This window comes from Mercenaria mercenaria, chromosome 1 (assembly GCF_021730395.1).
Source record: "Mercenaria mercenaria strain notata chromosome 1, MADL_Memer_1, whole genome shotgun sequence".
Taxonomy (NCBI): Eukaryota; Metazoa; Mollusca; class Bivalvia; order Venerida; family Veneridae; genus Mercenaria; species Mercenaria mercenaria.
The window spans coordinates 75,471,946-75,486,809 of record NC_069361.1 but is presented as its reverse complement, the minus strand read 5'-3'; the positions used below and the strand labels follow the sequence as shown (position 1 = coordinate 75,486,809).

General features: G+C 34.3%; 2 protein-coding genes across 2 annotated transcripts in view; both read left to right on the top strand.

Moving 5' to 3' along the window:
* The window catches only part of LOC123533700 (gephyrin-like), a 473,298-nt gene that overhangs the window by 296,067 nt on the left and 162,367 nt on the right, over positions 1-14,864 (top strand). The gene's annotated exons all lie outside the window — the stretch shown is intronic.
* LOC123533721 (D-beta-hydroxybutyrate dehydrogenase, mitochondrial-like) lies at positions 709-9,910 on the top strand. The gene is made up of 6 exons (XM_045315528.2): positions 709-1,256; positions 5,686-5,886; positions 6,077-6,229; positions 7,550-7,743; positions 8,462-8,704; positions 9,735-9,910. The coding sequence occupies exons 1-6, from the start codon at positions 1,034-1,036 to the stop codon at positions 9,822-9,824; spliced, it is 1,104 nt and encodes a 367-aa protein (XP_045171463.2). The 5' UTR covers positions 709-1,033; the 3' UTR covers positions 9,825-9,910.

The window sequence follows — 14,864 nt, the reverse complement described above, 5'->3', positions numbered from 1 at the left end:
AAGCGGTTAGTGAAGGAGCCCCAATCCTGTTGTAAGGACCCGTTTTAGCTAATGTCTTGTTGGTATGTATATTAATATACTTGTTGCGATTTAAACTACTTTTAGGTCCTTTTAGTTCTGCACATGGAAGAAAGTCGATTGCAGATAAATGCCAGGGTTGTTTTTACTTCTAATTGAAGGAATCCTCGATTGTATATAGTACTTGCTGATGTTTAATATCCCACCCTCCACGCCCCTTATTTTGCTTGTTAGATGCTCTCTGTGTTCTCCTTTTTCTTTAAATTTTCAGGTACATCTTATGTGTTCAAGTTAAGCCTACCCCTTCCTTGCCTATCTATTTTTTTTTCAGTCAAGGTCTTTTTAGTAATATAAACGTTGCCAAAGCGTGGTTTGCAACAGAATTACTCTGTACTATCCCAACGCACTGCCACATCCCTACACATAAGTTTTCTTTGTACAATTACAATTTTTACAATTAGGGTAAAGAACAAATATATATCAGTTATATAATAATTATAAAGCAGGTGCTTATATAATAAAATATTACACTGATATCGAGAAATATTCACAATCACATTGCATTCCTAAATTAGCGCACTATTTGCTAAATCATGTAGCTATTTGACATATCGTTTAATCAATGAAAGTACATTGTATAACCACAATTAAAGTTAAGGTCAGTATAAGGTAAAATTTATACTGAAGCGGTGATACTTATATATGTGTAAATGTATCTATGTCTAAATGTTTTTGTTATAGTATAACTCTCCACATGGTTTAATGTAACGTGTTTCGCAGCATAAGCATAGTTTTACTGAAAACACGATCGACATGACATAGTTTATATGTACATTAAACTGTTATATCCTGCATTCTCTGTTCGCTACGGTTTGTAAACAACCTAACGAAAAGTTCAATTCATGTGTTAAGTTAAACACATTTAGGCAAGATAAGGGCTAGTACAAAATACTACACGAGATAAAGATTCATGTACATAATAAAAGTATTTAACGCTAAGTAGACACTATTTAAAATGAAAGGCGACGTGAATTTAATTGATTTTGTTGGATATGAATTTTTTCAAATTACATTTACGGTAGCAGTATGTTTTATACCGTATATGTTCTTTAAATATACCTTGGTGATACTCCTAGGCTATGTGATATGGAGGGTGTTATACAGAATATGGTCAGCGTTCCTGGAGCAGACGATAGACATTTCCGGTCGCGGTGTTTTCATTACAGGATGTGACTCAGGTACCACATTGAACATGTTTCGAAAGTTATGCAAAATAAAAATATTATAAAGTATGAATTAAAATATGCACACTTTTATATATTTAATATATGTTCCTTCTGTCTAATACAATAAGGAAGATGTTCGAAATTTAAATATATACTTTACATTTGAGTGAAGATTTCTTTTTAAAATTATAGAACGGGGACAAATGTACCGACATTCGGGTCATTTGAAGACCGCCCGTTTTGACCCCTATTTAGTGCAATAACTATAGATATTTCGGCATATTTTATCTCGACAATGCGTTCGGTCATGTAAAGAAATGTTTATTGTAAGCATTGATGTTGCTATTAAGAGCCGCGGCAAGACGTCATGCCAATATACACGTATATCGCATGCTGTAAAAATATACGTGAACTCACCGTATAATTAACATAGCTTTATTTCTTAAATTTAAACACACTATAAAAATATCGATTTAAACTTTCCAAAAAGGCAACGTTACCGTTACTTCAGCCAAAACAATATCAGTGAATGTATATTCACCAAAAAATAATCCTAATTTTCCTAGATAATTTTGGAAGCAAAGCTTTGTTATTCATTACCGCGCCATTTGATGTTGACCCTGGTCCGCAAGGCGTGTCTGCTTCGGTAAGTGTATACAATATTTTATGGAATATTTTGGCATGTTTGTAGATAACAACATTAATTCACGATCTTTAAAAAACTTGATGAATTCTCAACCACAAATGGAAAATAATAAAAACAGCCACGTTGTAAATCTGCTTATGCTAAGCATCCAGTATAAAAGGTAAAGGTTTGCTTAATAATTGTAACGTCACATATATAATCAACATGCAGTAACAACACGAGCCACAAGGCTCTTGTGCGATACACTAGTAAATATTCAGTAATTGATACTTACCTGTGCTTATTTTACCTTCTACTACAATCCTTTAAATTCAGAGTGTCAAGCAAGAAAGGTACACTACCATATTTTATGTCTTTGTTATGACGCTCCGGGTGTCGAACCCCAGTTCTCCCGCAATCAAAGCGGACACACTTTCACTGAGCTATTGCGGTATTTGTAAACCTCCTTTAGTGACAATTACCTCCCTTTGCTAAATATCGCCATTTTTATATTTAGACCAGCAGAAGAAGTGGCATGTGATCGATGAGCGAATACGGTGTAAAGACGGCAAGGTCAAATGGAAGTACATGTGTATGTTTTCAAATTCGAATACATTTTCAGAGTTTTATAATTAGATTGTTCCAAACAACTGCTGAAAAATATATATAATATCCAAATATATATAATATCTCAAGAAAATTTCTGATGCTCATTGGGGGTGACAGTTTGGTTTATTATTTTGATTTACTTCTTTGTAAAATGCAAGGAGATTATGTATGTTTATATCCGAACTTATTTTGTTTGTACATCATTTGGAGAAGATATGTGTAAGGAAAATGAGCTATACATGGGTCATATTAAGTCCTGAATTTCTGTTTCAGTTTTCAGGTTTCTTTGAAGCAGTCTGATGTGATAGAGAACATACAGAGTACAATTTACGTGTGGACTTACATCGTATTTACCTTGTGCACTACGTATCTTTGAAAACACTTTTTAGAAGAAGTACTAAGATTGAAGCTGTCAGAAACATCTATGAGCCGTGCCATGTGAAAACCAACATAGTGGGTTTGCGACCAGCATGGATCCAGACCAGCCTGCGCATCCGCGCAGTCTGGTCAGGATCCATGCTGTTCGCTATCAGTTTCTCCAATTCCAATAGGCTTTAAAAGCGAACAGCATGGAGCCTGACCAGACTGCGTGGATGCGCAGGCTGGTCTGGATCCATGCTGGTCGCACACCCACTATGTTGGTTTTCTCTCGGCTCCTATAATGACAACTGAAAACATTGAAAAGTATTGATAAAATTATAGCAATTCTGACATGGTTGGAATCAATATAGATATTGAACAGTGGAAAGCATCCTGAATTGAATTGAATTGAGCTTGTTTTGTTTTAATGTAAGACACAGATGTTAACGTATTTATTGAATTTTTCATTAAATATAGAATGTCAGAAACAGATGCGTACAAAAAATCTGTAAATCAATAATGAAAAGTTATAAAAGCAACATGTCTGTGTGATGTTACATATGACATTTATCTTTATAGAAACATTGAACATTTTTAAGCATATTTATTCTATACCAATATTTTTCTTCCCGTCAGTGATTCGCATTTGCACCACGTGTCATTCATTTTACATGTATTTCAATATTGAATAATTTATAATAACACCCAACCAAACTTTGGTTTAAGGGCTATATAGGAACAACTTTTTCCCGTTCGTCCCTGTCCCGTCCCTTCTAGGGAACCAGTACAAATATCAATACAGTATCATACAAATATCAGTCAATATCATGTTGAAACATTCAGTCATAAGATAAGTTCATAATCTAGGTCCCATAGGCCCGACTTCTATTGTGACAAAGTTATTTGCCCTTTTCAGTTGGAAAAATTCAAAAATTGACATCTCGTCCAATATTTCTGAAACCTATGCATACTTTGATTGAAATTTTAAACAAATATTTGAGATCATAATGCATGTTTACAGACTAGATTCTATAACTCTGCCTGTAGCTTTTACAAAATTATTCCTCTTTTTAATTTCGAAAATTTTACAAATATAATATTTTCTTTTAACAAAATCTGTAAAACAAATGTAGTTATTGCACTGGAACTTGAATGGAAGCTGAAAGGATCATATCAAGTTCACATATTAGAACCCATAGCTCTCACTTCTCTGACAGAATTATTTCCATTTTTTCAATTTTAAATGGCCAAAAATAACTTTTATATTTCTTAATACTATCCACGCAATTTACACAAACCTAAAAGACATATTGTTAGTTAACATTTAAAATTACATAACTCTGTCTCTTTTTGTCAAAATTATTTCGAAAAGAGGTTGTAAGGATCATAAGGCAAATTCATGTCCATAGTCACATAATTCTGAGTTTATTTTTGACAAAATTATTTCCCTTTTTGCGTTTTGAAAATGTTCTTTTTTTAAGTTTTTCTTTGTTTTATAAAAATATGCATACAATTTTGAATCATAATGCAGTAAAAGACAATTAAACTCAAGTTCCATATGAACTCTGTGTTTTATTTACTCCCCCTTTTAAACTTTCAGAAAGAGTATTGGCAAAATTACTGTTTTTCTAAAATAGGTCTGAAGCCAGAAAAGTCTAAAAGGACTATTTGCTTTAGTGACATTCATGCATCTTACAATGCTGTATCATATAGCAATAATACACACATCAGGTCAAATTCTACATGACTTCTGAGTTTTATTTTGCAAAAATACTCCTCCTTTTAGACTATCAAAACATGTATTGACAAAATAATTGTTTTCTTTAAATAGCTTCCACGTACCCTTTCCTAATCCTTATATATCCCTATAAATTTCTAGGTCTCCTTTCTGAGGTCAAAAGAAATAGACTAAAACATATTGCCATGATTTGCTTTTGACTTTTCCTTTGCATCGTAAATGAAAAAAAGTCACATTTATATTAAAATTATTGTCGTTAATTTTAATACAGGCATTACTTCCAAAGACAACGGTAGAATTCAAACAATTTTACGAACTCATCGACATTTTGCTTATTCTTCTTTAAATAAAATATGATGAAAAGGGATCCCAATTTCTTATTTCTTACAAGAAGACATGATATAACACTATATATCGACGTAAACTATAACGTCCTTTTCATTTTCACATTTTCACCGCCTTTACCTTTTTGGATCATGTTGCATGCATGTTCTTTTTTCCTGTGTAAAAATATGTATGTCACCAGCTATGTCATGAGAGGAATAACTTCAAGTAAGCGTAATTGAGCCTATGACCAGTGTTAGAAACTTTTTTAACAAGACCAAAATAAATTGTGGCATTTGCCTTGATATTTTCCAGAATGCCACGATATTGCACGATATGTCGAGATAACCTCTCTTGACATGTCCGTCATTTCACATAAACTGTAGAAAGGTCAGTGAACTTTTCCATAGTAATCAGCTTTGTATCGAGAAATATGCGCGAGTTCTGCAACGGACATATTGCGCGACTTCAGAAAGGCAATTTTAAACCGCGTATTATTCGATGCATAGCTATCTTTTTATTTATTTGTTTAAATATCTACACATATTAATATCATAAATTTGTTCAAAAGCCTGAATAGAAATGAGGAAAAACAATTAACACTACGACACACATTAACTTGTCGGCACGTTTCCGATATGAAATTTAAGACGTCAATATGGAGAAATATTGAAATTTCTGGTTCATTGTTTATCAACAGGAAATGAAAACGAGTATGTAATAACCCTGAAATATCATTAATAAAGGTAATTAAATGCGACAATATCATTAGCAAATATTTTCAGGATTCGGTTTCGCATTTGCAAAGCATTTCGATGAACTTGGCTTTATTGTGTTTGCTGGGTGTTTAAACGAAAAAGGGGATGGTGCCAGGAAACTTAGAAGTGACTGTTCGAAACGTCTCCATATTGTTGAAATTGATGTCACAAAAGAAAGAAGTATTTCCAGTGCGTTCGCCTATATCAAGAAACATATTCCAAGAAATGGTATTTTTATTCTTTTAGCATAATACAATTCATGTATAACTTGTTTAATGTGTTTCTTTTAAAATCTTCTAAATTGGTCATGTTCGAATATCAAAACGTTTATCTCTTTTTAATTTATTAGAACGATCGGAAACTTCAAATGCATTAAGTTTATTGAAGTAAACGTTTTATATATTAAACTATGTTTCAGGTCTATGGGGAATTGTGAATAATGCTGGTGTCAATTTCTTTGGCGAGGTGGAATTGACTACAGTCTCTCTATATGAAAGAACATTTAACATCAATCTTTACGGACCAATTAGAGTAATGCGGGAATTTCTTCCACTTATAAGGCAATCACAAGGTTTGATGTTTTACAAATTATAAAAGCAACTTCCATTCATGTCAAATATATTCATGTCATATTTCATTATGATTTCCAATTTGTATGCAGATATTTTGATATACATTACATTCAATATAGTATCATCATACGGTGATATCTTTCGTAACCATTGTCATCTATGCACGTGGAGCTCGTGTTGTAATCCATGTCATCAGAAATCAGTAGGATATATTTACAACAATCAATACAACGGCAGACTGTAGTATAGGAAACCGCATGTGACATCAACACGTCAACCTCTTTAATTACGTTAAAGTCTCACACGAAAGCGTTTTACAATAAACATTTTATAATTGAAAATCCTGGTCGGTTTATTTATTATTTATTGTTGGCTTTTCGATATTCCTTACCGACGATCGAATTTCTGTATATCCGAGTACGAGTTTCACGGGACGTAGTCACGCTTCAATATTTCGTTGATACATGGCGTTTGTTGGGCAAAGATGAGAAATATGAATATTAAGGAAATCTTCCTGGAATGATTAGATGCAGTGTTTATAAATTTCATGAGTGTATTAGGTTACACCTGCCAATAATTGCTTTATTCAGAGAACAAAGACAACAACTGTCATATTTTGCTGTTCTAGACTTACGGAAAGACATGGATATACATTGTATCAACATAACCAACTTAAAGATGAAATGCCTTCAAATGTTTTACATTTTTACATCTCCATGAACAATTAATTTGTTTATGAATCGAAGTTGCTTTGTTCGTTCATGCAAAACTTTATATGTGCTGTTCCATTAAGTTTTTTTGGGGGGTTTCCAAGTCATAACAACACTACTTAGGTGATATGGAAACCAACAAGCTTCTGTAAACCGGCTGTAAGGCTTCATGACATGAAAAACAACGATGAATATCCAAGAGGGAAAGCCAAGTTCCAAACACGCAGCCTTCCTAAACGTTGACCCAGCACGCAGACGCGCACACGACGACCAAAACACACACACTCTCACACAAAGACTGAATCCAAAGCGGGGTTTTGAACAGACAGAGGTGAGGAGCAAGTGATTCGAAGTCAGCGACCTTAACCACTCGATCACGATGTCTCCCGAATATAATATGATATTATACTCACATTTTTGATTGTCATATATTTTAATGAAAGGTACGTTACAGTTTTTGAGCATTAAACAACTCTTTTTACGTATAGTTATTTAAACACAAAGAGCATTTTGCACAGGAGTAGATCTACTTGATTAATAGAACTTGCCATGACTTTCTTCAGCTTTATTTGATTGGTCGAAAGTATTCAATATTTTTATCTTACGTAGGAAGGGTTGTCAATATTACAAGCGTTCACGGGCGAATGACTCTGCCTGGACAGTCAAACTATGAGACTGCAAAACATGGTGTTGAAACACTATCAGATTCTCTGAGACTAGAAATGAAGAAGTTTGGAGTAAAAGTGAGCATTGTTGAGCCAGGCATGTATGGACGATGTACTTCCGTGCATAATACAGCAGTGGTAAGCTAAATATCAATAAAGAATTATTATGTTTACTAAGAAAGAGGGGCAGTTGATAGCAGATTGGTAATCTGGTTTCTGTCATGTGGATTTTTTCCCCTTCTGTTCGCGATGGTGACTTTCGTCGACTCCCACCTGAACAAGAAACATTTACTTTTATCTCTAACTAATTTTTGTGTGTCATTGTTATTCAAATCTGGGAAAAGATCCTTTGGTTTGATTGAGTCTCTACATAAGAGGAAATGACATGTGCAGCACCTCTAATCCCCCGCTGGCACCGGTTTGAGTGGAAGTATCTTATAGTAGCATTTATCCCAAAGGACTAGAATGCATTATCACTCGATGTATGTATATTAACTATCATGATCATGTTACAGCTTTTTTTACCTTGCTTGATTCCATTTCTTTGGTAAGAAGTTAAGCCGTTCAGAATGTTGACGTTGTTAGTAATTAAGAAACTGTAACTAACGATAAAGCAGACTTTAAAAAAATAATTTGTATATAAGTTCATTTGAAAGGGCGCTTTTAAAACTAGTTTTATAATTACTTTCCATGAAATAAAGAAACTACTTTTACAATTCCCCCCTTGTTAAAGGCCAGTAAAAAGGAAGACTAAGGACAAAATCAACCCACAATCATATCTTGAATAAAATATTTGAGCTGTTGAATCTCATTTAACGTCATACTAACAGAAACAATTAGCCAGTTTTATATTAAGGTAAAAAGACAGACTCGAGAGATAGATGAAATGTGGGAAAATGCATCTCAACAAGTAAGGAAAGTGTATTCGAAAGAGTACTTGATGTCTTGGCTCCCAAAGCCAACAGGGACATGGCCTCCATCTGATGACGTCACACCCGTTGTCTCAGCTGTAGAACATGCGCTTGTCAGTGCGTCACCCAAGAGTCGATATTTAGTGGACGGGGTTGGCTCCAAGTTATCTTTTATAGACGAGTATGCGGTTAGTATTTTATTCGTTACATTATATTGATAGGATTGGTTCAAAGTTATCTTTTATAGATAAAAATGAGGTAAGTCTTCTATTATTCTATTATATTGTTTGCACTTTTAGACGGATTTTAATTATTTCAGTATGTTAATGGATTGATTTCTAATGAAGTCGGTTAATTCCTATTTCGTTTCAGGTGACTGCTGTTTTATACAACAGATCACACCAATGCTATATAACTTATCATTAAAACAGCACCAGTCTGTTGTTGTGTGTTATTTTTTTTGACAAACTAACGGAACATTGATAACGCAATTAGTTCAGTAGGTTGGCTAAGATACACAATTAATCATTTTGTATTCTGTTGAGCCTACAATAATGAGAGGGCAATAGAATGAACCATATTTAGACAGCATATACTCCAAGTACCAACATCCATTTACAGAGAAAATAATCCCATTTCAGTTTGTAAGTTCTTTTCTGTAATAATGTATATTGAAATGTCACATTTCCGTTCTTTTCCTCAGTTAAATAAATAATTGTAAATTTCAAATCGAAACATTGCTTTATTGTTATATTGTTATATTTGCTGGCGTACTTACGTGTTCTATAATTATGAACTACATTCGTCTAGACCCGTTAGGGCAAATATGCACGTATGGTTAGCTCAGTAGAATAAGCTCATGAAGGAAGTTGTTAGTTTCAATCGCGAAAGGTATATGAGTCTTCGTGATGATTCACTTAAGCGGCATGAAGTTACCTGATGAAGTTGCCATTTACATTAAATTTATGTGGAAAAGGTGTCTGCTACTTGCTTAGAACTGCAAAGGAATGCAGGGACACATTATAGGGCCCATTTGTTCGAAACTTTAACCGACTGTTAAACTTATCGCCTATAAGTTTTTCAATTTTGTTTACTATTAAAACTGCTATTCCAATTTTTCGCACTTGAGCAAACTATAGCTTCAGTCCGTTCTGAAAACAGTATACTACGCATACATCATGATATCAATCGCTTTAACGAAAGTATTTGTTTTTTCAGACATTGGCAAGATTTAACAATATTCTACCGACATGGATAATTGTGAAATGTGTTGCAGCATGGAGAAATTGTTATAAAAGAATTAAATAGATTATATTTGACTGCTGTATTGATACTCCTTGTAGTATGTACATGAATACATATAAATACAAATAAAGTCAGCTGTAGCCGCCGCAGACAGGTAGTTAAGGTCTTGCTGGCTTCAAATCACTTGCCCCTTACTGCAGTGGGTTCGAAACCTCGACTAGGGTATAGCATTGTTCATATGGTAGCTTACAGAAGGCCAGTGGTTCTAGCCAGGTGCACATCCATACATTCAATTAAGTCGTGATAGGCACATGGATCTTCCCCCACCGCGAAAAACTTGAAAGTCGCAATTTTCTGAAAAACCTATTACTGAGTCCCGAACCCTTTCCTGAAAACAACAAAAATATATACCAGTTTAGCCGTAAGCAAATAGGTTGGCCACATGCTTTCCCACATTAATTACAGCTGTTCTCTGTCAAATGTTGGAGTGGAAAAGAGCGGAAGACCACAGATCACCTAACACGATATACGGGCGTAATTAGACATGTCGTAGACCCGGTTTGATTGAGCCAGTTCACGAATGGTAGAGAAAAATGCAAGCTATCATCCACGCCATCTTGCATAGGGTTGAGCAGGACTCGATGTTCATTCATGTTACAAGTACAAAATATAATCATCCCAGCCCGCTTAGCTCAATAGGGAGAGCTGTGATCTACGGATCTCGGTGTCGTGAGTTCGAGCCCTGGGCGAGGCATATGTTCTCCGTGACGATTCGATAAAAGACCAAAAAAAGTGTCTGAAATTATTCGTCCTCCACCTCTGATTCATATTAGGAAGTTGGCAGTTACTTGCGGAGAACAGGTTTGTACTGGTACAGAATCCAGGAACACTAGCTAGGTTAACTGCCCGCCGTAACATAACTGAAATACTGATGAAAAACGGCGTGAAACCCAAAACAAAACAAAATATAATCAAGAGACAGATACAGATGTATTCATATGGGAAATGCACCTCGTATGGTCCCCATTTGAAATAAAATAATTTTTGTGTCTTTAACGAGAACAATATGAAAGACCAGACTTTAGAGAGGGTATCTGTGGTTATGGAGCCTGCATGTCACAAAATCTGCCGGAACACAAATTGATTAGCAGGTGCCATATCCAACAGGGGGTGAATAAACGATATCCAAGCTGTTAAAGCGAGAGAATCGGAACCACCAATGCTACATTTTTATGCTGAAAAATTAAAGTACACTTACACAACAAAAATGTTATGCTGAAACATCTGAAGAGATCGAGATATATATTTTAGAACATGTTTTATTTGATACATTTTGTCAGATGTTATGTTTAACAATTGAATATAAATTGCACCTGAATTAAAATTAAACCAAATGTCTTTTTACGCATTGTTACATAAGTGTCATTTGTTCTCGTACAAATCTGAACCAGTACTGAAAGATGTAAAGCTAGAAATATTGCTGATCCATTGTGGATTTAATATGTGCTTGGAAAATCCCTGTAAGTACAAAGAATAGTCAATGATCCGTATTCTAATTCGTTCTATTAGTTTTAACACTCGCAATGAAGCGTATGCTGCGTATAAAGGTTGTATTGGTAATGTATACCTTCTGAGAAATAATAAGATACGTATAGGTAAATGACAAGTAAACATATTGGTGACAAACAAATTTCGCTCTTGTATATCGATTCAATGAACACTTATGAAACATGTATTTCTGTACCCACCTCTTGATCTCGTGTATGTATCACGCATGTATCAAAGCAAGCAAGATCGTGTTTTTTAAGGATAGTTAGTGTCTTATCAAACTAGAAACTCCCAGTATTCCTTTAAGGAATAGAGCAACAAATCATCATATGAGCCGTGCCATGAGAAAACCAACATAGTGGGTATGCGACCAGCAAGGATCCAGACCAGCCTGCGCATCCGCGCAGTCTGGTCAGGATCCATGCTGTTCGCCAACGGTTTCTCTAATTGTAATTGGCTTTGAAAGCGAACAGCATGGATCCTGACCAGACTGCGCGGATGCGCAGGCTGGTCTGGATCCTTGCTGGTCGCAAACCCACTATGTTGGTTTTCTCATGGCACGGCTCATATATAATGTGCGTGCGTTTGTGCGTGATTAAGAGGTGACTGGCTGTCTTATTAACATACGCCCAAGATTCGTGCAGGCTACATCGACTTCATGCATTATTTATAAACATGAAACACTGAACAGAAGAAAAATAGATCTGTGCAACTCTAAAATACTTTTCTGAGGCCGGCCCAAGTCGAAATAGGTACGGGAAGGTCAATGTATGGCAAAGTGAAATGACAATAATGATGCTTTGCACTACATATTAAAGACAATCCGTTATGAGACATTGCACGAACTATTGTAAGCACAGTGGTCTCAATTCACATATACCTATCTGCAACATTGACACCCCTTTCCGATTAAAACTTTTCCCATACTGGCTGACTGTTGTCATAACTCGTCTTGAAATCCATAACAACTATATGTAAACATTTTATTGTCTTAAAGACATATGTAAAACAATTCTTGTAGACACATTATACCTTCAAGTGTCATTTCAAATTATGCTATGCCTGGTCTCGATCTACACGTTTTATAATCCAACATATAAATATTTCATGATAAATAGCAGCCATTATCTGTAAACGATTGCTCGGGCTCTTTGTGGTATCTAGTTATACCCGGGTTACAGTAGCATATATGCGCAGTATGACACAACATTAAAACACAAATTTTACTTATGCTTTACTTCTTATTCTTTATTCGATAAGTAATAGTTATTGTTCAAGGAATAGGTCTGCATTGTGTTTATAGACCTGTGAGGGATTTGTGAACCGAGCGAGCGTAGCGAGCGAGGTTTTCAAATCTCCTCACAGGTCTATAAACACAATGCAGACCTATTCCGAGAATGATAACTGACTTATCTACATGCTTCTTTGTTTTACAAAGTCCAGATGGGTTTCGGTTTTGAAGAACGTTTGTAACGTGTATGTATGATAAAATAATAGTCAGAAGAAAAAACAAAGACAATATGTGTCACAATGTATTTGATACTATTGATATAACATAATGCCCAACGTGCTTCGAACCTGTAAAAATATCTGTCAGCAATTAGGACATGACATTTTGTATTGCATAAAAAATCCGTGCACATTTATGAAATAGTCTTCCTCTGAGATCATCAATGTTTGTCTAGTCAATCAGTCAGAATTTGACGCGAATGGTATTTTATGGTGTTTTTTTTCATAATTATTTAAAAATAAATGTTTATTAACTCTTTAATTTGACACTTAAATATACATTGCCGTATAAAAAAATATTGATATAGATTTATCGTTACATTATCACAAGAAATGCGTATCATAATATACCATGATTTAGCACACGCCATAAAGACACAACGAAATGTGCTAAAAACTGCGCGGACAGCATCGAGAAGATATAAAAAGCTTCAGTTTTTTAACAATGAAAGTAATGAGTACAACTAATTAACATTAAGTTTGTAGTTAGAGGCCTCCGTTTTGATTGACATGGCAACGATTTGAATAAATGTTATATAGTTTAATGTCGTTTTGTTTCTCCACACCTAATTCACGTGTAGAAGTTGTCATATACTCGTGGATGTCAATACAAGTATAGAATCAATGCTTGTACAGTGCAAAATATCTAATAATATAAGGCATAAAAATGTCAAATGTTAGTTCGATATGAATTAAAGACATTTAGCAAATTTAGAACAATTTTCAGAAAACAAGAAATGCACTTTAACAAGTTTCTCATCAATTTCCAGTACCTAAAAACTGCATTTAAATTATGTTTAAAATGTCAGTCTTATTTCAGACACGCTCGGAATGTATCACGATAATTTAACTTGGTGGTTTTCAAAAATACAACTTTGTTACTTATGTTCCATGTTAATTGTACAGAAAATCGTCAAATTCCATTAGCAGACTATTCATTAACTTGGAGCAAATGTGTGTATTTGTTTTTCAATATATCATTGTCAATACTTATCATGTATAAGAAAGAAACAACCTGACGAAGTTGAAGCGGCGTGGTCCAGAGAGGGCCACTTATTCTACAAAAGTAAAGCAGGATCTATTCACGGAGTTAATTTTGAACAGTACCAGGAATGGATAGATCTTCCGTGGTCTGAACCGCATAGATCAAAAACACAAAACAGCGCATGGGGTACATCCGGAGCGGCGGTCGCACTGTCAGGCACTGTGAAAGATAACACAACTTAAGCTGACCAGCGGAGCAGAAAGTGTAAAAACTGTGTTTGATTTAAAAATGTTGAATGCTATATTAGTGACTTTAAAAAAAACCTGGAATGGTTTTGGTTTTGGTTGCTTTGTTTTTGTAAATAAAATATGCGTAATAGAATATTTTATCGGAAAAATACATGAAAATGTACGGTTATATTGAATAAAATAATGATTTTTTAAATCTAAACTCACTCACAGCTCGTTTTAAAGCAAGTTTTGTATGAAAAGAAACAAGTATATTCGTGATACGGAATCATGAAAGAATATTTTATTCCGCAATATGAAATCATGTAAAATAGGAATAAAACAAAAATGTTATAGCTTTAGAATGATTGTAATTTATTGAACAGACTACAAAATAGAAGACCTGCTTTTGTTGTTTTGCATATATTATTTATAAAAAAATACTAATTCAGTAACTTATGTCTGTATAGAAGAGATATTATACTCTTTGGTTATCCACTGACTGATGTTTTATAAAAAGAAAGTTGATGTATATACTCAATATAGTCTATGTTCTTTTGCTATTGACAGTGAACAAGATATAAAAATATAATACTGTAGTAAATCGAAGGAAGGGCACAGCATAAAATATGTTATACGTATACTCTGCTTTGCGGGGATTTTTTTGCGATAGAATATGTTATGAATTTAGTGCTGTCATAGCTCTTTAGTACTTAGACATTTGTATTGATAACTACACTTAAAATATATTATTAAAAAACTATTTAAAATATGGACAGATATAAAGGACACTTATTTAATATGTTTTTGTAGGAGCATCGTGTTTTTGCTATT